The 26,954-nt window shown below is 41.8% G+C and overlaps 2 protein-coding genes across 3 annotated transcripts in view; one reads left to right on the top strand and one right to left on the bottom strand.

Annotated features, from left to right (window-relative positions):
• Positions 1–3,906, top strand: part of LOC144668918 (protein GPR108-like) — a 32,473-nt gene extending 28,567 nt beyond the window's left edge. The window contains exon 18 of the mRNA XM_078531392.1: positions 1,916–3,906. Within this exon, the coding sequence (XP_078387518.1) occupies positions 1,916–2,003 (88 nt within the window). The 3' untranslated portion in view covers positions 2,004–3,906. The remainder of the gene's footprint in view (positions 1–1,915) is intronic.
• Positions 3,907–10,734: 6,828 nt separating this feature from the next.
• On the bottom strand, positions 10,735–26,746 carry LOC144669008 (retinol dehydrogenase 8-like). Of its 2 annotated transcripts, none has more exons than XM_078531557.1 (7): positions 26,635–26,746; positions 18,180–18,300; positions 15,883–16,044; positions 14,831–15,010; positions 14,591–14,684; positions 13,791–13,974; positions 10,735–11,933 (listed from the first exon to the last, which is right to left on the bottom strand). In XM_078531557.1, the coding sequence occupies exons 1-7, from the start codon at positions 26,689–26,691 to the stop codon at positions 11,706–11,708; spliced, it is 1,026 nt and encodes a 341-aa protein (XP_078387683.1). In that variant the 5' UTR covers positions 26,692–26,746; the 3' UTR covers positions 10,735–11,705. The 2 variants fall into 2 exon arrangements, with proteins under 2 accessions (XP_078387683.1, XP_078387684.1); XM_078531558.1 differs by lacking the exon at positions 26,635–26,746 and adding an exon at positions 20,530–20,649.
• Positions 26,747–26,954: the final 208 nt, after the last annotated feature.

The following is a 26,954-nucleotide window of genomic DNA, read 5'->3' as shown; positions in this document are numbered from 1 at the left end:
ATTTGTCCGCATGGTTCCTGTAACCTACCAACCAGTTTTAAGCCACTATATTTCCAATGATCCTGGCCTGGCGCTGTATTCGCATCTCTGTAGCTTCAGCACTTGCCCCACATTTTAACATGCCTCTAGATAAATAGTGAATCGTAACTGAAGTTTAGGAAATCTCTGAGATCCGGAATGCGCTGCCTGAAAGGGCAGTGGAAGCAGATTTGACAGTAACTTTCGGAAGGGAATTGGATAAATACTTTGAAGGGGAAAGATTTGCAGGGCTCTGGGGAGAGAGCAGAGAGACTGGTCTGAAAATGGAAAGTGCTTTAATTTCTTAAATATGAATTTGGGTGTATATTTGATTCGTAGATTTGTGCCCAGGATGTCAAGTTCCTGCAGAGGCAGAAATGTACGAGTAATAATAGGTTGACATGGAATTCATACATATGTTTTTCATTAATTTTTGTTTTTGCACTTTGCTTGTGCAGTATATGTCTGCTATAGATTTAATATTGTTTTGCAAGGTGCTATGAATTAATTTGTATTCGACAGTAGTTAACATGAGTGTATAATTGCACTATTTTTACATAAATCTAGATGGGTGAAAATTGGAGTAGTAGAAAAATGCCTCTTAAAAGTGGTGACCGAACCAGTTTTTTTTTGGTTAATCTGTGATTGGTTTAAAAGGACAAGTATAGTTCAAGGGGAGTAGCCTCAAGTACATCCTAGAAAGCTGTATCCAGCAAACGTTTATACTCCCTTTTTTTAAAATCACTATATTTGCTGCTTCAATGTGTTTGCATCAACTCCCTACCATATTCACTGTGCCAGCCTTGGTGAGCACCCACATCAGTTCCATCCACCCCAAAAGGGCTAGCACTCCAGATCAGTCCATGAGCTGATCTGGAGCTACCCAGCTCAACTGAGGACGCAGCTTGTAGTGTGCTGCACCAAGCAGCAGCTCGATAGTGCCAGTCCCCATTGATGTGAATGGTGCCAGCCATAGGTCCACATGGCTTCTTGATCCCTAATCATGGACTCGGTGACACCATCAGAGACACCAAGGAGGTAAGGTGGGGGAAGATGCCAAACTTTGCTAGATAGGTAGATATCTTCCTTTCTGCGTCCTTAACCAAACCAAATCTAAAGTACCTCCAAAAATCATTCCTGTCCTCGCTCACCCAATTTTGAAGGGTTCTTTCATTAGAATTGAGGATGTTTTTGAAATTGTCCTAAAAAGTCAAAGGACACCCCTGTTGCACTGTCGCCACATCTGCCCCCATCTCCCTCCAGCAGCTTTTCACACAGTTGACCATGCCAGCCTCCTCCATTCTCCAGCTGTGTGGGATGCCCTAGCCTGGTTTGACTCTTAGTTACAGAGTTCCAAAGAAGAGTCATTTTGGACTCGAAATGTTAACTCTGTTTCTCTCCCCACAGAAGCTGCCAGACCTGCTAAGTTTTTCCGGCACTTTGTTTATATTTCAGATCTCTGGTTTGACTCTTAATTATCTAGTTGCAGTCTGCAACGGCTTCTCTTCTCGCACTTGAAGCCACCCCTCCCTCCACCCCAAAGATCTATCTTTGGCCCCCTCCTATTCCTTGTCTACATGTGACCTCATCATCTGAAGACATGATGTCAGTTTCCATTTGTACACTGTACATGTACACTCTATGTCACCACTTCCTCTCCCCTTTCAGTGTTGCACTGAAGTTTCATCCTGCATTATGTGCTGGAGTTGCTTTGTTTTTAACAGCGCCATACTAGTATATCTGTGCTGCTTTGGCGGGGAAAATGTGGCATTAAAGCCCATGTCAGTGTGAATTGTGGAATGAGCCTAGGCCTGTGTAGTGAAACACGATTCTGGCAAGACGACATACAGATCAGATGGTGGTATTGACTTATCCAAAAATGTGTTTTCCCCTTAAGAGTGACTGAGTCGGGTTTGCTGGCAAGTGTGACCAGAGTGAAGAAGAGCAACTATGAGAGGGAACAAATCCGTGATTCCTCAGTATGAAACTTGGCAATTTAGAACTGATGGTTACCAAGGAAGCGAGGCCCACTTAGATCTCCACATGGACATTGGGAGAGGAATTGGTGCAGGAATTCTAAATGGATAAAATGTGTTGGTAAATACTGTTGCAATTCCAGTTATATAACTGTTAGTCAAATAAATGTGACTGATTGACTTGTATATATGTAATACATATAAGATATATCTTTATATAACCCAGTACATTGGAGTATCTCTTTCTGAATCTTTATGACCAAACCGGTGCAAGTGGAAAGCAGAGTTTTGACACTGATGTGGCAGATAAACTTTATTATTTGAAGCAGTTTTCCTTTTAAATTTTGTAGTATCCTCTCTCATAGTACTGTCCTTTTGCCAGAATGACTTTTTTTTTTAAACTGCTGGTGGCCCCACTCTGACAGATGTGCACATTATGCTGTGGCGTAACATTTCCTTAGCCTCTTCTATAAGACCTGTACCTTTTTTTTGCGAATCCAGTACCAGCAAACAAGGTTACAAAACTCTCTTGACCGGTTCAAAAGAACTGCAGACTGCAGCTCGTCAGTCTCCAGCTTAAATCTGTGGGTGAGATTCTTGTGTAGAGAACCTGTACTGTACTGAAACACATCATCACATCATGTGAGTGCACTTAATTTTTGACAACTGTACGTTGGTAGCAGGGAAAACAATTCAGAACATATTGGACCATTTTTTCCTGCATCTCATAACTTCTTGTTGATTTTATAAAATGTTCATCCCCTTTCCTTAGGGAGTGGTGGGGTGGGAGAAAATGTCAGTGGGAGAAGAATATTAAAAGTCCAACTTCCCCTTACAATTGGTGGAGAGGGTGCAAAAATTAGTGTGTTGAGTTTCAGAAGCAGAGGAGAGAGACTTTTTCCCTCGAGCTGTCTTGGTTACATGCATATGGAATTCAGGCACATTTTGATTGAGGTACTGACATCCTGTTTAACCCTCGAACTGGCGCTAGTGCAATTTTACTCCTGATTTCCGGAGCACTGTTTAAAAATGACCCATTTTGTAATGTATTTATTTTCAGTAACTTCAGTGCTGTATTGTGGAGAACTTCTGATTTGAGTTTCCTGTTTTAGAGAGGGTTTGAACCAGTGCGATGAGGGAATGATAATTTGTATAAAAATTGATGTTTATAAGAAAATTGTATGTGGGCATAAATAGTTATAAATTTTCTTACAACCCTATGTAGGATACATATTTAAAATAATAAAAGCTTTTCTGCTTTTAAATTTGCATTCCCAGTGCTCAAATTATGGTATTCTTGAAGAATTATTAAAATCAAGTTTATTTTTTATCTTGGCATTACCTTCCCTCTAGCTTTGCTTCCCTTCTCTCTGTGTGCGTCTCTGTCACTCTGGGCCTGACAGCAGGTCCCAATGACTGTTCTTGTGCGAGCTTACATAATGACTGTTGGTTGGCTGAGAGGGAAGGTCATCACCATTGAGCCAGACCCCGATCTCCAAACATCAACATGAGTGCCTTTTCCAGCAGTTGGTCTTGACGGTTACTTGTCGACTAAGACAGTTGATCGCTCTGGCTGGCATCGCCACACCTGTGTCTTATACCCATATGGAACTATGATGTCCTCGTGATGAAATTTATTGTATAACAGCCAACCCAGACTTGTAGAGGCAATGTAAAAGCAATAATCAACAGCATAAGTGTTCTACGGTTTTTGACTTGACCCATTGTACATACTTGTTTTAGAACTGGAAACCGGTTTCAATTAGTTTCTTCTTGGAGCCCAGAATTGTGAAAATGCCTGCTGTGTATTTATTTTCTCCTTTATAAATAAGTTTATGCTTTAAGAAGGTTCATCGTTGCTGTAACTAGGTTTTATTTTTAACAGAAATAAACTCTGCTCTAAGTCACTGGATCAAGATGTTGTTGTTGTTGTTGTTGCTGTGTCACTGGAGGTTTAAATAATTCTGGAGTGAGGAAATGGATTTGAGACTAGCTCGAGACCCATTGTGATCTGGTGCAAAGCTCTTGTTGCGGGTTGGCCTCCAGCTTTAGAAACTTCCTGGTCATCAATCCGTTGAATCCAATAGAAAGAAATGTCTGCCGGTTCCTATAACAGGCACTAGAATCACAGTCCCAGTTTAACACCTGATCCAGTTGAAAACCTACCCTGTGCTGCTGCTGCTACTCCCCCCTTCCCCCACCCCACCCCACCATGCGTAGTTAAATAATAGCTTTCATTTTCAGAGGCAGACCTGGGTATCCTGGGTTTTGTTTCGATTGCTTCCTGATTTTAATTTTTTTTTCACATAACATCTACACACCAACTTATTTTCTGGACTCAGTTTTGAAATGTACAATTTTGTCTGAATTTATTTTTAAAACACAAAAATTAGATTTTTCTTGTGTGGTAGTGGAATCCATTTGCTGTGTTAAATAATCTGCTTCTGCAATTTGATCTGCCTTATTGCCAAAAAGGAATTCATTGAGGTTGTAAACTACCAACTTTTTCTAATGTTTTGAAGTTTGTGAGTTGATTTGTTACTTCCCATTTGTCTTGTTATTCAAAATGATTCTTTTCTTGACTACTTTCCCCTTCAAGTGGTGATGTATGAACCTCTTTATTTTATTGATCCTCTGGATGTAATTGATATTTATTGTCCATACCTAATTTCACAGAGGAGAACGTGCCAACTGAGATTTCCATGGCCACTTCAGAGAGCCTTTAAGAGGTAGTGTAGGATTGAAGTACATATAGTCCCAGACCAGGTAAGGACAGTGGGTTTCCATTCCTAAAGGATATTAGTGAAGCACTTGGGTTTTAATGACAAATCCTATAAGTTTCAAGGTCACTTTTTTACAGATCAACTTGAAGATTTAAGAAGAAAAAAATCTTAATTCAAATTCTCAATCATCTTGTGGGATTTGAATTCACTTTCCTAGAATCTTAGAACGATATAGCACAGGAGACCATTTAGTCTATCTTGCCAATGCCAGATCTATGGTAGAGCTATCCAACTGGTCTTGCTCCCCTGTTCTTTCCCCACAGCCTGTAATTACTTTCCATCAGCTATGTATTCAATTCCCTTTTGAAATGTTATTGTTGAATCTGTTTCCACAACCCTTCTGGCAGAGCATAACGCTGCGTAAATATATAAAAAAAAAAGTCTTCCTGTATGCCTCCTGATTCTTTTGCCAATTATCTTAAATCTGTGTCCTCCGGTTAACAACCCACCTGCCAGGGGCAGCAGATTCTTCCCATTTACTCTGTCAAAACACTTCATAATTTTGAACACCTCAGTTAAATTCCCCCTTAACCTTTTCTGCTCTGAGGTGAATAACACCCTCCCTAATCCTGAGGGCAGTTGTGCCCTTTGGTTGAGATCAGTGACGGGCCAGGAATTTGACCTCAGTACATGCTCTAAACTCCTCCCTACTACTCCTCCTTTAGGATGTTCCTTAAATCCCACCCCAAAGTCTTGCTCAGCTGCCCTAATATCTCCTTCCTTGGCTCGGTGTCTGCACCCATGTGAGACACACCCTGCGACATTGCACTAGGCTACCTAAATGCAAACTGTGGTATGACTTGGCTACTTGACAGGCAAACTTGCTAAGGACTGTCTCGTAAGATGTTGAAATTTTATTTTGGGAATCCCTTACTTCCCTGAGAAACAAAAGTGGCACTGTCAAGACAACCTGTTATCCCTCTTGGTTTGACTTGACCAACTGCTCAGAGTTGAGCGCAAGTTAGTATATGGAGTACCTCCTAGATTTTCCTTTGCTTCCAGTGGGCAGTTGCCTATACGCTCTAACTCTATACAGTAGCATGTTAGAAACAGAGCAACCCTTGCTGCGGCTCCGCACTGTCCAACAGGGTTAAATAGCAGAAGACAGACAGCACGTGAGCTTTACACCAGAGTCATTCTGCTGCAAGTTAGTTCCCTTATATCTGTTCACCCCATAGAAAGTTTCCCGACCCTATCCTTCCCCACCATTGTTAAGGTTGGTTCATTCAGAGCTTGGAACATTAAAGTTAACGAGCTTTTATTTTTAACAAATGGCTTTCTTCTGGTTCCATGATTCTATAATCTTAAAACTTCAGAAGTTAGCAGGCCAACCCGTGGGATTATTTGGCTGTCTCATTCTACAACGTGAAAATTATATTTGTTCAATAAACACTCGAGGGTCAGACAGCATCTGAGAGCAAAAGCAAGTCGATGTTTCAGTTGTGGATCCTTCGGTAGAACTGCATGTGCAGGATGAGTGATCTATTTGTACAAAATTTTGAAGCTTCTCTAGTAATGAGCAGCTCTAATTAGGGAGGGTTTATCCAAAAGGTAATTAATCATTGATTGATGAGCAGTTCCATTGTTGGTGCCTTATCTGCTTTTATAATGACGCATGGTTACTAAGCTGCAGACTGTGAGGAGTATTAGAACATAATCAGGAGCTTTGTTCGGCCACAAATCCGATTTATTTTGTAGGGTTTCCAGACAGCAGAGGCTGCAGTCACTCCAGCCATGTCTTAAGACCATAAGACATAGGAGCAGAAATTAGGCCATTCGGCCCATCGAGTCTGCTCCGCCATTCAATCACGGCTGATAAGTTTCTCAACCCCATTCTCCCGCCTTCTCCCCGTAACCTTCGATCCCCTTACCAATCAAGAACCTATCTATCTCGGTCTTAAATACACTCAATGACCTGGCCTCCACAGCCTTCTGTGGCAATGAATTCCATAGATTCACCACTCTCTGGCTAAAGACGTTTCTCCTCATCTCTGTTCTAAACGGTCTTCCCTTTACTCTGAGGCTGTGCCCTCGGGTCCTAGTCTCTCCTACTAATGGAAACATCTTCCCCACATCCACTCTATCCAGGCCTTTCAGCATTCTGTAAGTTTCAATCAGATCCCCCCTCATCCTTCTAAACTCCATCGAGTATAGACCCAGAGTCCTCAAACGTTCCTCATATGTTAGGCCTTTCATTCCTGGGATCATTCTCGTGAACTTCCTCTGGACCCTCTCCAGGGCCAGCACATCCTTCCTGAGATACGGGGCCCAAAATTGCTCACAATATTCTAAATGTGGTCTGACCAGAGCCTTATAAAGCCTCAGCAGCACATCCCTGCTTTTACATTCTAGTCCTTTTGAAATAAATGCCAACATTGCATTTGCCTTCCTAACCACCGACTCAACCTGCAAGTTAACCTTAAGAGAATCCTGGACTAGGACTCCCAAGTCCCTTTGCACTCCAGATTTCTGAATTCTCTCCCCATTTAGAAAATAGTCTATGCCTCTATTCTTCCTACCAAAGTGCATGACCTCACATTTCCCCATGTTGTATTCCATCTGCCACTTCTTTGCCCATTCTCCTAACCTGTCCAAATCCTTCTGCAGCCTCCCCACCTCCTCAATACTACCTGTCCCTCCACCTATCTTTGTATCATCTGCAAACTTAGCCAGAATGCCCTCAGTTTCTTCATCTAGATCATTAATGTATAAAGTGAAAAGTTGTGGTCCCAACACTGACCCCTGCGGAACTCCACTAGTCACTGGCCGCCATCCTGAGAAGGCGCCCCTTATCCTCACTCTCTGCCTCCTGCCAGACAGCCAATCTTCTATCCATGCTAGTACCTTGCCTCTAACACCATGGGCTCTTATCTTACTGAGCAGCCTCCTGTGCGGCACCTTGTCAAAGGCCTTCTGGAAGTCCAAGTAGATAACATCCATTGGCTCTCCTTTGTCTAACCTACTCGTTACCTCCTCAAAGAATTCTAACAGATTTGTCAGGCATGACCTCCCCTTGATGAAACCATGCTGACTTTGCCCTATTTTACCATGCACTTCCAAGTATTCTGAAATCTCATCCTTAATAATGGACTCTAAAATCTTACCAATGACCGAGGTCAGGCTAATTGGCCTGTAACTTCCCGCCTTCTGCCTCACTCCCTTCTTAAACAGGGGGTTACATTAGCGATTTTCCAGTCCTCTGGGACCCTCCCTGATTCCAGTGATTCCTGAAAGATCACCATTCGTTTTGAGAAGTGGAAGATGGGCATGGAGGTGTAGCACTCAGAGTTATTAAAGTGCAATTTCATTTTCATCATTGTCGCCTGGGTCGTCATCTGGCAGAGTCAACAGTCTGCTAAAGCCATAAATTGGTTTCATCCCATTGATTTCTCTGCTACACATGCTAGCGCAGAGATTAGTTGGGGGCAAATCACATCGATGCATTTATGGGGAAGTTAGATAAATGCTCTCATAGAAGTGGATAGAAGGATTTGCTGATGGGTTGAGATGAAGACGGGTGGGAAGAAGCTCGTGTGGAGCATAAAAATACAGCATTTTTTCATTCATTTATGGGATGTGGGTGTTGCTGGCTAGGCCAGCATTTATTGCCCATCCCTAATTGCCCTTGAGAAGGTGGTTGAGAGCTGCCTTCTAGAAGTCCATGTGGTGTAGGTACACCCACAGTGCTGTTAGGGAGCAGCCTTGGTGAATTTCTGCAGTGCATCTTGTAGATGGTACACACTGCTGCCACAGTGCGTCGGTGGTGGAAGGAATGAATGTTTGTGGATGGGGTGCCAATTAAGTGGGCTGCTTTGTTCTGGATGATGAGCTTCTTGAGTGTTGCTGGAGCTGCACTCATCCAGGCAAGTGGAGAGTATTCCATCACACTCCTGACTTGCGCCTTGCAGATGGTGGGCAGGCTTTGTGGAGTCAGGAGGTGAGTTACTTGCCGGAGGAGTCCTAGCTTCTGACCTCTTGTAGCCACAGTATTTATATGGCTAGTCCAGTTCAGTTTCTGGTCAATGGTAACTCCCCAGGATGTTGATAGTGGGGGATTCAGCAATGGTAATGCCATTGAATGTCAAGTGGCGAAGGTTAGATTCTCTCATCGGAAAAGGTCACTGCCTGGCACTTTGTGTGGCGTAAATGTTACTTGACCCAGTAACAATGAATGAATCTGACAACATTAATGCATGGAGTGAAAAAAAGTATCACCTGCACTGCAAATTGTGGCTGCTACTTAAAGTTGGATCCTTGGAGTGTTAAAACTGTGAAAGATGCTTCCTTTCCTGCCCCTCTCAACAGGTTGCATTTGAACAAACACATCTTTTGAATGAAGACTGATTTACAGCAGAAACCATGATTAAAGCTATTGCAATTTTGTTTCCTGGTAACGCAAATGCTTAAGGCTATTTTCTCCTCCTTTCGCTAGTGAAAGGAACACGACACTAAATACATGGACACTATTTTACTAATGGAACGCAAATCCACAAATGTTCGCAAGGAAACTATTTCTAAAGGGGCAATTTTCAAATCTTTTCAGCAATAATGCAGCACTACTTGTTACTATGTTTTGCACCATCCTTAAAAGTTGTCATCTCCACAACCCCGCACCCCCAAAATTTGTTAAAAGACCTGGATACCATGGACTTGCATTCAGGACTACTCCTGTTTTTATTGATTTGCAATCTAAAATGTTGAACTTCTTTCCCAAATATGTCCCACCTGATGAAGATTGAAGGCTCTGTTGATCCTTAAGCACCACCGCACCCCCTGCCGCCAAGAAGTAATCAAAATCTGGTATATTGTACTGCTGTCATTATAAGATAGGTGGGACCACTTTCAGAAACGATTTGGCCTGTCAAGTACTGCCCTAAAATTAGGACCCATTAATTAAAGGGCAGCCAATTTAAAACAAATTGGTAAAGGTTCCACAGTCTGCATAATTGCTTTTTAAATCAGAATTCTTATTTTTCTTTTAGAAAGAAAGACTTACATTTAGAGTGCCTTCCATGAACTTCATGCATCCAAAAGCATTTTACAGCTAACCAAGTACTTTATGATGTGTGGTCACTGTTTTGAGATCTTGCTGTGTGCAAATTCTTTTTATATTCGTTCATGGGATATGGGTGTCATTGGCTGGGCCATCATTTATTGCCCATCCCTAATTGCCCTTGAGAACTGAGTGGCTTGCTAGGCCATTTCAGAGGGAATTTAAGAGTCAACCACATTGCTGTGGGTCTGGAGTCACATGTAAGCCAGTCCAGTTAAGGACAGCAGATTTCCTTCCCCTCAAGGACATTCATTAGTGAACCAGATGGGTTTCTACAAGAATCGACAATGGTTCCATGGTAATTGTTAGGCTTTTAATTCCAGTTTTTTTTTAAATTATTGAATTCAAATTTCACCATCTGCTGGGAATCCAGGTCCCCAGAGCATTACCCTAGGCATATGGAGTACCAGTCCAGTGACAATACCACTATGCCACCGTTTTTTCTACATTACAGTGAAGGAATGGTGCACAGTATCCAGTACACTTGAGGCCATCCGTGACTTGCTGACAACAACAAGGAATAGTGTGTCTCGTAGACACCCACAGTATTGTGGCCAGAAACTTAACTGGATTAGCCTTGTAAATACTGTGGCCGCAACAGTTGGTCAGGGGCTGGGAACTCTGCAACGAGTAACTCACCTGACTCCTAAATCCTTTCCACTATTTACAAGGCGCAAGTTAACAGTGTGATGGAATACTCTCTGCTTGCTTGGATGAGTGCAGCTCCAACAATACTCTTAAGCTTGGCACTATCTAGCTTAAAGCAGCCCACTTGCTTGGCATGTACCCTTCAACCACCTCACATACCTGCATGACTGAGAAATACATTGTGATTGATTTAAGTTGCTAGGTCAAAATCCTGGCACTTCCTCACTAACCGCACTGTATTTTTTTGTGGTGTACATGCAATTTGTTTAAGTATGTAAGCAATTTAGATTTCTTTGCATAGCCGTGCAGTAACTTGCGTAACTTCAAGGGAACAACTTGTGCATGAGTCATGCATCTTAGAGGGAACATGGCTGAGAGTGTACAGATTGTGGCAGTTCAAGAAAGCAGCTCCCCACCACCTTCTTGAGGGTAATTTGGGATGGGCCTTACCCACACCCCATGAACAAATAAGAAAAAAAAACTATTATGTTAATTTAGATCATGTTTTAATTTAGATCCGGTTTTCTTTGAATTAAACTTTGTTTAAATCAGTTTTACCTCAGGCACTTGGAATGTTTATTTTCCTGACACTGACACTGGACCAACCTGCTGTCAGCTTTATTTGATTTATATAAAATAAACGAATGACAAAACCCTCTGATCACAATTTACTATTGGTGCAGCACAGTGTACTGCTAAACCATATAGACCAAAAGGTACTTTGATCTCTGATCTGTTCCATGAGATGATCTAAACTGAGGCAGTAATTGGGGAGTTATAATTAGATTCAGCGCCACTAAGCAAGAAATGATCAGACAGGGTTACGAACTACTATCCAGTGACCCTGTTGGGTAAGGATAGGTTTGAAGCAGCTTTATTGCCTCTACACATGACAATCGTTGTCTGAGCTCATACTTGAACAGTAAAAGTAAAAGACTTGAGTTTATCGAGCACCTTTCACAACCTCAGGATATCCCAAAGCACTTTTAGAGCCAATTAAGTACTTTTGAAGTGGAGTCACTCACTGTTGTAATGTGGGCAGCCAATTTGTGCAACATAAGCACCTCCATTGGATGTCTGGTGATACCCCCAGAATGAACTAAGCATTAGTAGTTAATTTTATTGTTAACCTCTATTCCTCTGAACAAGGGAAACTAAGAACTTTTGCACAAATGTCTGAATTAGACAGTGCAGTGCGAATGCACAAATATTCGAGTTGCGTTGCAATCAAGAGTGTTTTCCTCCTGGATTGTTTCTGCTTCTCCAACGTAGCAATTTGATAAGGTTAAGACTTGTATTAAAAATTCTGCCATGTTCGAAGACCATCTTGTAGAAAGTGTCAACGTGCGTATTCCCAGTTGGATCGGCAAATTTCAACGCCGTGAGTGGAATGTACAGATTGTTGGTCTGGTAACGGAATGGAGGGTTTTTGGAGGTAATCACCTTCACTGTGTGCTGTTAACAAAATCAGAAGTTCATAAGTCATGATTGGCATCATTCATAAGGACAGCACTAACTCGCCTGCCCTCCCCCCACCATCCTGCCAACACCCTGTGTTCCCCGCCACCCCCCCACTACTCCACACAGCTTTACAAACCCAATCTACTTAATCCAAAAGCATCAATGGTTGGCTCAGGTGAATGTGTTTTAATTGATGCAAGAAGTAACTACTTCGTGGATTCTGAGCAAGACTAGATCAGTAGAGAAAGTATCTGAACAGAAGAAGCCTACGAGCAAATATCTAAAAGTCTAGTCCAAATCTCTGAATTTTCAGTGCTTTCATGTGATAGCTACTCTAATCATAGGGGCATTTTTTTGTTCATATTTATTTTGTCAATTTTCTCCCCTTTCCTCTTGTGCACTCTCCAGTGAGTCTTGTCCACCATCTACAAGGCACAAGTCAGGAGTGTGATGGAATATTCCGCACTTGCCTGGATGAGTGCAGCTCTCACAACACTCAAGAAGCTTGACACCGCCCAGGACAAAGCAGCCTGTTTGACTGACACCACATCCACAAACATTCACTCCCTCCACCACCGATGCACAATAGCAGCAGTGTGTGCCATCTACAAGATGCATTGCAGGAATTCACCAAGACTCCTTCGACAGCACCTTCCAAACCTATGACCACTACTATCTAGAAGGACAAGGGCAGCAGACACATGGGAAACACCGCCACCTGGAGGTTCCCCTCCAGGTCACTCACCATCCTGACTTGGAAATATATTGCTGTTCCTTCACTGTTGCTGGGTCAAAATCCTGGAACTCCCTAACAGCATTTTGGGTGTACCTACACCACATGGACTGCAGTGGTTCAAGTAGGCAGCTCACCACCACCTCAAGGGCAATTAGAGATGGGCAATAAATGTTGGCCCAGCCAGCGAAGCCCACTCCCGTAAATGAATAAAAAAAAGTGCTGTCAGACTCCTCATCATGCGAGGGTAGATCACAGATGAACAATTTTTTCTCATACAATATCTATATCCATTTTCTGGGAAGACGAGAATAAGACACTGCACTGCTGAGACTTTTGATTATCCGCTGGCTTTGAAACAGATATATCTAATTCATTATTTAATTAAGGGTATGTAATGGCTAGCAAACATCAAGATGGATAACATTGTTCATTTTTATAAGAAGAATAAGGAAGAGACTGTAACTAGGGCCATAAACATAAATTAGTCACTTCCTCAGGAGAAACTTCTTTATCTAGAGAGTATTGAGAATGTGGAACTCACTATCACAGGAGTAGTTGAAGCAAATAGCATAGTTGGGAAGCTAGATAAACACATGAGGGAGATAAGATTTGAAGGACACATTGATGGGGTTAGATCATGAAAGGTTGAAGGAACATAAACGCCAGCTTGGATCCATTTTGGCAGAAGGTCCTGTTTCTACGCTGTAAATACTGTGTAATACTTTGTAAGATAATTGGAAAAAGGACCAAAGAGGGAGAAGTAAATTCTTTTATGTAGTGAGTTGCTGTGATCTGTAATACGCTGCCTGAATAGGTGATTAAATAGATTCAAAAGTAACTTTCAAAAGGGAATTGGATAAATGCTTGAAGGGGAGAAAAATTTGCCAAGCTATTGGGAAAGAGCAGGGGAGTGGGTCTAATTACATAACCTTAAAGAGTTGGCATGGGTATGATGGGCTGAAAGTTTCCTCTGCTGTAACGTATGACTGTAAATAACAGTGATTAAATGCCAATTTTCTCAGTACAATAACATTTCAAAATATATAACGTTTGTTAAATACCCACTATCAATTTCAAATACGATTGCTTGAGGGCACAACTTATTTCAAAAATACCTCAGCCACATCTTCTGCTGTTTGTCCAAGAGCATGAAAGACCTTTTTTGAATAAGGAAGGTACAGTTGCTGAAACATCTTTGCAGTTTCTTCATCCGTACTGGAGAGGTCCATTTTAGCAGCGTCCTCATACAGTTTAGTTTCAAACTCAGTGAAGACTGGTCCTGGTTCAATGAGACTTATGCTATAGGGGACATACACACCGAGAATAGTTATTCAGAATAACCATCTGATAATGAATAATGCAAGGATATGTCAACAGAAATAATATTTAAGAATATACAAAATATCTTGCATCATCAGAATAGCTTTAGAACTCACTTTGTACAATACTTGAAACCATTTTGTCCTGAAATGGCTTGACTTCTAAGCAACTCGTTTAAGGACTGCCAACCACTAGCGTACTTAGATAACTCCAAGATTTTCCATTTTATAACTGCAAGTTTATTAACTTAATAAAATAGGAACCAGTAGGACAATTATTGGGGCTCCCCTGATGGCTCAGTACGTAAATATACTACGCTGTATTTTGTGGTACTGAATTATATAGGCCAGCAAGTTTCTGGTAAAATTTCTGGGCTATTCTGAGTGAGTTAATCTTTACCAAGAGGTACAATGTACAGTACTACTGCAGATCAGCTTAGTGTTGCGTAGCTAGGGAGGTGGACAAAGAAGTATCATTGAGAGACCTTGGACACATCACATGAAAATGAAGAAGCCTGAATCTTGTAAAAAAACAATGTCTGATTCGATCTTTTTTTTTTCTCTTGATGATTAAGAAAAATCTTCAAGGCTCTTACTTTACATTGAATTTTAAAGCTTGAATTGCCAAACTTTCGCAGAAACCCTCAACAGCAAATTTTGATGCTGAGTAGACATCATTGAATAGAAGACCTAGAAATATGAAGAAAAAAATGATATTTTTTCCCCAGCCAAATAAAGCCAAAGTTTAAGTTTGATAACAAAATGACTTAACATTCAACACTGCAGCTACATTGATTGTCCATGGGCTGATGGAACTTCTAAAAACATCAACTTACCATGGATTCCCATAACACTGCTCGTGACGACAATGTGCCCGTTTTGTCGTCTTTTCATGTCGGGTAGAATTTCTTTCACCAAGCGAGCCAGACCGAAGAAGTTTGTGTCAAACACCGTTTTCATGGTATCTAAGCTTTGGCACTCTACTGGTCCAATGAGCCCCATTCCAGCATTATTTACTAAAACAAGCAGAAAAATGAAATAACAAAATACTGTTTTTGCTCAACAAGCTGTTTTCACTAGAAGTGATAAACAGGAGAGTACAGTTTTTTTTGCTGAGGAACCAAGCTGAGGCGTCATATCCCAAAGTGCAGGACATATTGAGAATTAAAAGACCAAAAGAATCAACAAATGGTGGTCAATGCTTGTTTATGATATCCTCAAACGTCTTGCATTATAAAGTGCCACATCTGCTTTTATAGTGGAAACTGCCTAGGTAAACGTGTCACACCCTAAATACACAGCCCCGTGAGTGGAGGCGCAATAGTGCTACTACTGGTTGGAGGGTGTAATGTCTTGTAGGGAAACTTTTGCAAAGCTATGGGAAAGAGCAGGGGAGGAGGACTAATTAGATAGCTCTTCAAAGAACCTGCACGGGCATGATACTTCTGTGCTGTATCATCCTATGATCCTTTATGAAAAAGCCCCGTTTTGAAAAATTGCACGCCTCTGCTGCCCTCTACAATAACAGTGTTGGTATCAGAAACTTTCTGAGGCAAATTCTGAGTTCCAACTTGCTTTGTCCCACTCTGAGAATAAGGTGTAAAATGGGTTTAGGGTTAGAATTGTGTTCAAGAGCTTGAAGTAGATTTAGGACTAAGATTAGATTTAGGATTTGGATATGGAGTTGGCTTTAGGATTAGGATAAATTGTTTGGGCTTGGGATCTGGTTATAGTTGGCTTAGGGCTTCAGGCTTAGAATTAGTGTTGGACTTGGGGTGACAGCCAATTAATTCAAAGGTACCTTGATTTCATTAAAATAAGTATTTATTTCAATGAGGAAACTCTTCAGATGAATTCACTTTAGTTTCTTTCTTTTTATAAATTTTACCTAATATGTCCACCTTTCGTTCTGGAATACTGTTCACACATTTGCATATTGAATCTTCACTGCAAACATCAAGTTCTTTAATTTCCAGTGTGTCATTCAATGTATTGCCCGCTGCATCTTCCAGCCTTTCCTTCTTGTCTAAATCTCGCATTGTTGCGACAACTGCAATAAGGCAAAGATAGACTGCGGCAGATGATTTACGATAATTTTTTGATGTATAATAGAGAGCCCCTGTGCCACTGTTCTGTATCCATGACACATTTCACAAATGTAAATTTAAACAATATACAGTTTACATTTGTTTTCATTTTTTATCTATCATGATTTGGAATGAACCTTGATGTTATAAACATTGAGATTATAAACTTATCGGTCAACTCTGTTTTTCACTGCACTATTTGTCACCAATACAATTTAATAATATAATGGATGTTGTAAAGTACATAAAGGAAGTTCAAGCCATATCCATCACAAGATAGGTTTAGATGAAGTTCCTTTGGCCCATTTCTTCTCATCCTTCCTGAAATATCAACCTAATCCGTGTTAAGTTCTAGCTATTTCTTAGCTAAGTCAATTTCTTGTGCAATCACCTTTCTTAGTAAGTCAATCCAAGTGCTGATCACTCAATGAAAGCAGCTTTGTTTAGAAAAGAAAGAAAAACTTGGATTTATATAGGGTCTTTCATGACCTCAGAATGTCCCAAAGCACCTTACAGCGGATGAAGTACTTTAGAAGTGTAGTTACTGTTGTGGAAATGTGGCAGCCAATTCATGCATAACAAGTTCCCACAAACAACAATGGCTAGATAATCTGTTTTAATGATGTTAATTGGTGAAGGATACCAGGATAACTCTCCTGCTCTTCAAAATATGTGACATGGGATTTTTTTTTAATATCCACCTGAGGAGGGCAGACAGGGTCTCAGTTCAACACCTCACCTGAAAAGTGGCATCGCCAACAGTGCAGCACTTCCTCAGCATCTAGAGTGAGGCTTGAACCCACAACCTTATGACTCAGAAGCAACAGTGCTACCCGCTGAGCCAGAGTTAGCACAATCACTGGACTTTGAAAGTATCAAACGTAAGACATTTCAGACATATGACAGTCCCCTAATTCCAAGACATTTTATGATGTTGCCTGGAATAGAAATGCAGCACACATAAAGGACCAGTAGGTAACTTGTTCCCAGCATTTTGTCAATGCTGCTACAATGGTCATTTATGAGCTACGTGGAAAAAGTGTTGTGGTGACTCCTTCATTCTATTTACTGCCTCTCCCTACAGAGAAGGCGATGGCCTCTGCAACCTGCTCCCATACAACAGTTAAAATCAGTAATTCATTAAAGAGAACCATGAGTTCGGACATGCTTCCTGCCACCCTAGGAAAATGTGTGAAACATATTACCTCATTATTAAAATAGCAGTATATAGGCGGGTAAGAATGAATGGATTAATTTATGGCTTCATTCGCCTTGCTACATTTCTCCTCCTCATCAATAATCACTTTTTAAAACCTGTCTCTGATCATTCTTGCAGCAAGGTCCCCAACCTTTAACCCCAACTTGGTTCTTTCACCAATTTGTCAAGTGTCTTTCAATGTTTTACTGCATAAAGACACAATTTAAGTGTCAGTTGTAAAGAAATTATACTCATATTAATAATAGCTTGTGTCTTGCACAACCCTCAAAGCAAGTCCTTTCATCATGACTGGTCTACTTGAAAGGGTAAATCGTAGAGTCTCAGAAATTTACAGCATGGAAGGAGGCTTTTCGGCCCATCATGCTCATGCTGCCTGACAAGGAACTATCCAGCCTAGTTGCACTTTCCAGCTCTTGGTCCATAGTGTTGTAGGTTACAGTACTTCAAGTGCATATCCAAGTACTTTTGGTGGGATTTCTGCCTCTACCACCCTTTCAGACTGTGAGTTCCAGATCCAAACACACTCAGGTAAAAACGTTTCCCCTCAGATACCCTCTAAACCTCCAGCTTCCTGCCCTAAATCTATGCCCCCGGTTATGGACCCTTCAATCAAGGGGTGTACAGGCAGAAATCCTCATCACATTTAAAAAGAGATGCCAAAATCTACAGGCTATGCTCCAAGAGCTGGAAAGCGGGATTAACTTGATAGCTCATCTTCAGCCGGCACAGACACGATGGCAACAATGACTTCCTTATTTGCTGTAATTTTTCCATGTTTCTATTACATTTGCACATCATAACCTGCAGCCCACGCGACTGTTAAAAAACTTGCATCAATATTAACACTTATACAGAATGCAATTTAAACTCTCATCTTACCTTTAAATCGTTTCAACTGATCTTTTGCTAGTTTGACTGCTAGGGCCAGGCCAATACCAGAGGAACAGCCTGTGACTACAACAGTTCTTGCAGACATTATTGTTTTTCCTATTGTGAACCACTGCAAACAGAGAAAAAGACTTCAGTGTTTGGAAGGTGCTGCTTTTCCCTTCCGAACTAGACAACCTAAATATAGCTCGATGGTTCCCTTAAGTTAGAACAAGTTTCAGTCAATTAAAAAGAAAAACTTGCATTTGATCCTGGGACCTGCAGATCAACTAAAACTGGACACAGGCTCTTCACAAATTCACTTGCATGTTAAATAATGGAACTGATGCTTTATCCTCCAGTGAAAAAATAAAATCTCACAACTTGGTTCATATTGCTGCCATGCAGAGGTACAGGGTGCATGGTAAGAAGTAAAGCTAATCTATACAAGCTAAAATAAAATTACAGGCCCCTCTATCAATGCATCCAACTGGCTCTTGGATGCCAACAACTTGTGTTTATATAGTATCTTCAAGGTCATAAACATCTCGAGCTGTTACACAGGAATCTTACAAAGCAAAATTTGACATAGGGCCTTATAAGATGATATTAGTGCAGATGATCAAAAACTCAGTCAAAGAGGTAGGTTCTAAAGGGAGAAAGAGAGGTGGAGTTGTTCAGGGATGGAATTATAGAGCTTAGGGCCCTGGCAGCTGAAGGCATGGCCGCCAACAGTGAAATGATGAAAATTAGGGATCCTTAAGAGGCTGGAACGCAGAAATCACGGAGGATTGTGGGGTTGGAGGGAATTACAGAGATAGGAAAGGGCGAAGGCAATGGAACAATTTGAAAATAGGGTTAAGAATTTTAAAATTGAGATCTTACTTAGCCAGGAACCAATGTAGGTCAACAAGCACAGGGGTGACTGCAGATTAATGTGTGTCTAAGTCAACTAGAGAATCCGTGTGCACTCAATCATTTCCAAAAAAGCACAAATGCTTGATTCAGTGAGGTTCAACAGCTTATTTTTCCCTAATTTAAAGATATTTTCCCTCCTTTAAATCCTCGCTATTAATCAACTGAGAGAACTGGCTTCAGTCCTACTTCCAGAGCGTGTAAATACTTCTCTTCGGATGTGTCATGGAAGCAACACTCAGATTTTCTCTCCTTGATCTGGATAATATTTTGATTTCATAGAACCTTACAGCACAGGAGGCCGTTCAGCACATCATGTCTGTGCAGGCTCACTGAGAAAGCTGTCAACTATTCTCACTTCCATGCTCTTTTGTCAAAGCACTGCAATTATTTTACGTTTTTAAGTATTATTCCAATTACCTTTCAAAAGTTACGATGAAATCTTCTTCAATCAATGTTTCAGGCAGTGAATTCCATATCACAATAACTCGCCGATTAAAAAGATTTCTCCTCATACCCCCTCTTGTGCTTTTGACAATTATTTTAAATCTGTGTCTTCTGGTTATGAGTGGAAACAGTTTCTCCCTACCTGATTTTTTCAAACCCCTCATGCTTTTGAACACTTCTATTAAATCTTCCCTTAACTTCCTCTGCTCTAAGGAGAACAATCCCAGCTTCTCCAGTCTCTCCACATAACTTAAACTGTTCATAATTTGCTGCTGTTGATGTAAAACTCCAACACTCAATAGCAGAACAGAGTGAAACACTAATGTTTTGCCCTCAGCACCTAAAACGTAAAGAGAAAAGTTAGAATTCTTGGCAACATTGATTTGCACAGTAGCTCATCCTGTGGCAACTCTTACAGACAAGCATAGAAAACCTGCCACAACACATTTCCGCTGATTTTCTGTAGAGCACATTAAGCAATTGATGGGTGCGGACAAAAGTCTGGAAACATGGGTTTCTCAAGGCCACTGACAGCTCACTTTCAGATGACCCAATTACTTTGCATTCTGTCCAACAGTCGAAAAATGTAATAAGTTTAGATTTATTGCAACATGTATCATTGAGTTCAAAATGTTTGTGAGAATATGTAAATTTGGATTACAATTAAAGGTAAAAACAGAAAGTAATGACATAAAAAAGCCTACAATTAAAAAAAAAATAGCCTTAATTTAAACAAGGATGAGTGAACATTTTTAATTACAATAAAAAAATGGTGCTCCATCAGAGTTCACTATGCTTTCACCAAACAAAAGCAGGCACATTATTCTATTAGCTCCTTGTTTTCCTTTCGATTATGTATGCCGTTCAATTCTTTTTTGAAGGCATTTGATTTTAGTACCTTTGTAGAAGTTATTAGATAATGGAGAAAACACAAACATAGGAGCAATTTAAAGACAACAATTTTACACACAGCTGTTTAGAATGACATTCAGTACAGTACCTTTTAAGTAATCGCTGCATGCACACCAACCAGAGAGAACGGAACTCAGGTCAGAACAGATCTTCTTACTGTAATCCCTAGTAATGACTCCCCACTCAGACACGTGGGGTCTCTGCACATTGGGAGTTGTAGTTAGTTTTTGCAAACCATTGTTTATTGTAGATAAAACATTAATTGAGCACCTCATAAGTGAGATGTTATTTGCAAAATACAATTGTTACCTAAAACTTATCAAATGGACTTTGATTGATCTTGAATTGAATATGCATTGAAGAGGACACAAGTAACATCCCAGAAATAACTGTAAATCAGGAAATGGAGGAGAGGGAGGAACTCAAGAAAATTACAATCACCAGGGAAGTATTACTGAACAAATTGATGCACCTGCGGGCTGACAAGTCCCCGGGTCCTGAAAGACTTCATCCTAGGGTCTTAAAAGAAGTAGCTAGTAAGATAAAAACAGAAACAGAAATACCTGGAAAAACTCAGCAGGTCTGGCAACATCGGCGGAGGAGAGCACAGTTGAATTAAGAGTGGAAGACAGGGCAGATAAGGTACAGATAGCTCCAGTGGGGGTGGGGGAATACTGAAAGGTAGAAATAAACAATGGGTGGAAATACATTTAAAAATAATGGGAATAGGTGGGGAAAGAAAAATCTATATAAATTATTGGAAAAAACAAAAAGGGGGAAGAAACGGGAAGGGGGTGGGGATGGAGGAGAGAGTTCAAGATCTAAAATTGTTGAACTCAATATTCAGTCCGGAAGGCTGTTAAGTGCCTAGTCGGAAGATGAGGTGCTGTTCCTCCAGTTTGTGTTGAGCTTCACTGGAACAATGCAGCAAGCCAAGGACAGACATGTGGGCAAGGGAGCAGGGTGGAGTGTTGAAATGGCAAGCGACAGGGAGGTCTGGGTCATGCTTGCGGACAGACCGAAAGTATTCTGCAAAGCGATCACCCAGTCTGCGTTTGGTCTCTCCAATGTAGAGGAAACCGCATTGGGAGCAACGAATGCAGTAGACTAAGTTGAGGGAAGTGCAAGTGAAATGCTGCTTCACTTGAAAGGAGTGTTTGGGCCCTTGGACGGTGAGGAGAGAGGAAGTGAAAGGGCAGGTGTTGCATGTTCTGCGTTTGCATAGTCTACTGCATTCATTGCTCCCAATGCGGTTTCCTCTACATTGGAGAGACCAAACGCAGGCTGGGTGATCACTTTGCAGAACACCTTCGGTCTGTCTGCAAGCATTACCCAGACCTCCCTGTCGCTTGCCATTTCAACACTCCACCCTGCTCTCTTGCCCACATGTCTGTCCTTGGCTTGCTACATTGTTCCAGTGAAGCTCAACGCAAACTGGAAGAACAGCACCTCATCTTCCGACTAGGCACTTTACAGCCTTCCGGACTGAATATTGAGTTCAACAATTTTAGATCTTGAACTCTCTCCTCCATCCCCACCCCCTTTCCGTTTCTTCCGCCTCCTTTTTGTTTTTTCCAATAATTTATATAGATTTTTCTTTCCCCACCTATTCCCATTATTTTTAAATGTATTTCCACCCATTGTTTATTTCTACCTTTCAGTATTCCCCCACCCCCACTAGAGCTATCTGTACCTTATCTGTCCTGTCTTCTAATCTTAATTAGCACATTCCTTTAGATAATATCACCACCTTCAACACCTCTTTGTTCTTTTGTCTGTGACAGCTTTTGGTTATCTCCACCTGACTGGTTGCTTGTCCCAACAAACCCCCCCCACCCTTAAACCAGCTTATATTTCACCCCTTTCCTATTTTTACTTAGTTCTGTTGAAGGGTCATGAGGACTCGAAACGTCAATTGTGCTCTTCTCCGCCAATGCTGCCAGACCTGCTGAGTTTTTCCAGGTATTTCTGTTTCTGTTTTTGTTTTGGATTTCCAGCATCTGCAGTTGTTTGTTTTTATAGCTAGTAAGATAGTTGATGCGTTGGTTTTAATTTTCCAATATTCCCTGGATTCGGGGAAGGTTCCATTAAATTGGAAAATAGTTAATGTAACTCCTATATTCAAAAAGGGAGGGAGACAGAAAGCAGGAAACTACAGCTTAACATCTGTCATAGGGAAAATACTAGAAGCTATTGTTAAAGACTTTATAGCAGGCCATTTAGATAAATTCAAGGTAATCAAGCAGAATCAACATGGTTTTGTGAGAGGGAAATCATGTTTAACCAATTTATTGGAGTTCTTTGAAGAAGTAACATGTGCTGTGGATAAAGGGGAATCAGTGGAAGTACTGTGCTTAGATTTCCAGAAGGCCTTTGATGAGTCGCCACATCAAAAGTTATTGCGGAAAATAAAAACTCATGGTGTAGGGGGTAACATATTGACATGGATAGAAGATTGGCTAGCGAACAGGAAACAGAGATAATAAATGGCTCTTTTTCTGGTTGGCAAGATGTAATGAGTGGTGTGTGACAAGGATCAGCGCTGGGGCCTCAACTTTTTACAATTTATATAAATGACTTGGGTGAAGGGATGGTTGCTAAATTTGCTGATGATACAAAAATGGGTAGGAAAGTAAATTGTGAAGAGAACATAAGGAGGCTACAAAGAGATATAGTTAGATTAAGTGAGTGGGCAAAGACCTGGCAAATAGAATAAAGTGTGGGAAAATGTGAAATTGTCCATTTTGGCAGGAAGAATAAAAAGAAGCATATTATCCAAATGGTTACAGATTGCAGAGCTCTGAGATACAGAGGGATCTAGGTATCCTAGTGCATGAATCAAAATAGGTTAGAATGCAGGCACAGCAAGTAATTAGGAAAGCTAATAGAATGTTATCGTTTATTGTGAGGAGAATTGAATACAAAAGTAGAGAGGTTATGCTTCAGTTATATTGGGGACTGGCAAGACCAAATTTGGAGTACTTTGTGCAGTACTGGTCTCCTTATTTAAGGAAGGATGTAAATGTGCTGGAAGCAGTTCAGAAAAGGTTTACTAGACTAATACCTGGAATGGAAGGATTGTTTTATGAGGAAAGGTTGGACAGACTAGGCTTGTATATACTAGAGTTGAGAAGAGTAAGAGGTGACTTGATAGAAGCATATAGGCCAGAATTTTAATTTGGGTGTGCGGGTGCGTGCCCGACACACCGGGACATAAAATGACGCGCGATGACGTCGGGCGTGCGTCCCAATGTCACCGTGCACCGTCGTTTTATTTCGCTAGGCGGGCGTGCGATGTCAACGGAGGCGCACCCGCCATTAATTAACGGGCCAGTTAAGTCCCTTAAGGCACCAATTGTCTGTGATTTTACATAGCCTGTGCGATTTCTAGCGCGTCGCATAGGCACAACGGGCAGGCGGGTAGGCCACATTTTCAAAAATCTCATCCACGGGCGGGATAAGAGGGGTGAGTGGGCTCGCTAATATGAGTTGTTAGTACTTTAGATTATACCTTACAGCTACATGCTTGTGTGAACAGGACAACTTCATTTCGCTTCAGAGCTGCTTTGGCAGAAATAACAGGCTTCACTTCAGGACACATAACACTTGGGGCCTTCCAAACATCAGACAGCCTTTCCTTACCCTGGGAATGGGGATTGTGCTCTCCTCTGGAGACACCTCCTCTGAGGAGGAAGAGAGGGCCAGAAGGGGGAGGATGCCAGGTGTCCCTTTTCAGCCTCCAGGGGAGCGATCTGTGGGAGAACAGGCGCAGGCACAAGGGGCGCAGGGCCAACAGGAAGTCCAAGGCGGAAGGGGCCGCAGAAGATGCCACTATCCTGCTGCCAGGGTTTACAGGCAGCGATGCAGCTACCTCAATATGTCTGAGTTGCAATGCCTAAGGAGGCTCCGCCTCTCAAGGGGGACAGTGACCTCCACCTGTCAGATGATTGGCCCTGAGATCAGATCAGTGTGGGTGGACACTCCATGCCAGTGGCACTGAAGGTCACAGTGGCCCTCAGCCTCTATGCCTCCGGCTCTTTCTAGGGGTCGGCGGGTGATCTTTGTGGAGTCTCCCAATAAGCTGTCTACAGTTGTGTCAAGCTGGTGATAGACGCTCTGTTCAGGCGTGCATTGACTTTCATTCACTACCGCATAGACAAGACCAGCCAGGCAGAGCGAGCCAGAGGCTTTACAGCAATTGCTGGGTTCCCCGGCATCCAGGGTGCAATCGACTGCACACATATGGCCACCAAGGCACCAGCGGGTGAGCCGAGTGCCTTCGTCAACAGGAAGGGATTCCACTCCATGAACGTGCAGATAGTGTGTACAATGACGGTGTGGAGCCGATCGCCGACCGTAAAATTCTGGCCATAAGATCCTGAAGGGTCTTGATATGGTGGATATGGGAAGGATGTGTCCTCTTAGAACCACAGAAAAGTTACGGCACAGAAAGAGGCCATTCAGTCCACTGTGTCTGTGCCGACTGAAAAAACTAGCTGCTCATTTGAATCCCACCTTTCAGCAACCATTCTGTAGACTTGTAGGTTAACATTTCAGGTGTAGATCCGGGTACCTTTTAAATGAGTTGAGGGTTTCTGCCTTAACCACCAATCCGGGCAGCGAATTCCCGACACCTACCACTCTCTGGGTGAGAAAGGATTTCCTAGTATCCCCTCTAATCCTTCTACCAATCACCTTAAATCTGTGCCCCTGGCAACTGACCCCTTGTTAGGGGAAACAAGTCTTACCTGTCTAATCTATCTAGGTCCCTCATAATTTTGCACACCTCAATCAAGTCACCCCTCTCTGTTCTAAGGAAAACAACCCTAGCCTACCTAATCTTTCCTCATAGCTGCAATTTTCCAGCCCTGGCGACATTCTTGTAAATCTCTTCTGTACTCTCTCCACTGCAGTTATGCCCTTTCTGTAATATAGTGACCAGAACTGTACGCAAAACTCGAGCTCCGGCCTAACCGGCGTTTTATACAGTTCCAGCATTACATCCTTGCTTTTGTATTCTATATCTCGTGCAATAAAGGAAAGCATTCCATATGCTTTATTTACCACCTTATCTACCTTATCTACCACCTGTCCTGCCACCTTCAAGGACCTGTGGACAGGCACTCCAGGGTCTCTCATTTTCTCTACCCCTCTCAATATCCTCCTGTTTATTGAGTATTCAATTGCTTTGTTTGCCCTCCCCAAATGCATATCCTCACACTTCTCCAGATTGAATACCATTTGCCACTTTTCCACCCACTCAACCAAACCATTGATATTATCCTGTCCACAGCTATCCTCTTCACTATTAACTACATGGCTGATTTTTCTGTCATCTGCAAATTTCCCAATCACGCTTCCCACATTTAAGTCCAAATCATTAATATATACCACAAGCAACACTGAGTCCAGTGGAACGTTACTGGAAACTGCTTTCCATTCGCTAAAGTATCTGTTGATCATTACCCTTTGTTTCCTGTCACTGAGGCAATTTTGGTTCCAGCTTGCCACATTTCTCTGTATCCTATGGGCTTTTACTTTTTGATCAGTCTGCCATGTGGGACCATGTCAAATGCCTTACTAAAATCCCCATAGACCACATCAACTGCACTACCCTCATCAATCCTCTTGTGAAAGAGTCTAGAATTAGGTGTCACTGTTTAAAAATAAGGGGTTGCCCATTTCAGACAGCGATCAGGAGAATTTTTTTTCTCTTAGCGGGTGGTGAGTCTTTGGAACTCTCTTCCTCAAAAGGCAGTGGAAAGCAGAGTCTTTGAATATTTTTAAGGCATAGCCGGATAGATTCTTGATAAACAAAGGGGTGAAAGGTTATTGGGGGGTAGGTGAGAATGTGGAGTTGAGGTTACAATCAGATCAGCCATGATCTTATTGAATGGCGGAGCAGGCTTAAGGGGCTGAGTGGCCTACTCCTGCTCCTAATTCATATGTTTCTTTGTACTCCAACCCCAGGATTTGAGCACAAAAATTCAGGCTGACAGAGCCAATGCAGTACTGAGGGAATGCTACACTGTAGGAAGTGTTTATTTTTTGCATGAGGCATAAAACCGAAACCCCATCTGGCCTCTCAGCTAGATGTAGAAGAAACCATTGGAGAAGAGTGGGGGGGGTAAGATCCCCTTGGGTGTCCTGGCTCAAAATTTACCCCTCAATCAACACCATTGGAACAAAATACCTGGTCATCTTCCCATTGTCGTTTCTCAGGCTGATGAGCACAAATTGACTGCAGCATTTCCTACAAGAGGACCACCATTAACGGCCGTGCCAATCGTCCGGAATCTTATCTTTGTGAGACCTGGAAAAGCAAAGCACTGTCAGAAAATAGTGAAATTGAAGTTGAAAAAGGAAATCGGCCCTGAAATCTCACTGCGGGATGAACGTGTGCATCAATGCTGAAAACTTTTGTCTGAAATTCTTGGGAGGTGCAATCGACCATTTAAGCTTCCAGCACACTTTCTCCCACAGATCCACTAGATTTTGCGTGGTTTTATTTCC

Source organism: Cetorhinus maximus, chromosome 28 (genome assembly GCF_964194155.1).
Source record: "Cetorhinus maximus chromosome 28, sCetMax3.hap1.1, whole genome shotgun sequence".
NCBI classification, from domain to species: domain Eukaryota; kingdom Metazoa; phylum Chordata; class Chondrichthyes; order Lamniformes; family Cetorhinidae; genus Cetorhinus; species Cetorhinus maximus.
The sequence above is the reverse complement of the archived record's forward strand: the minus strand, read 5'-3'. Positions and strand labels throughout refer to the sequence as shown.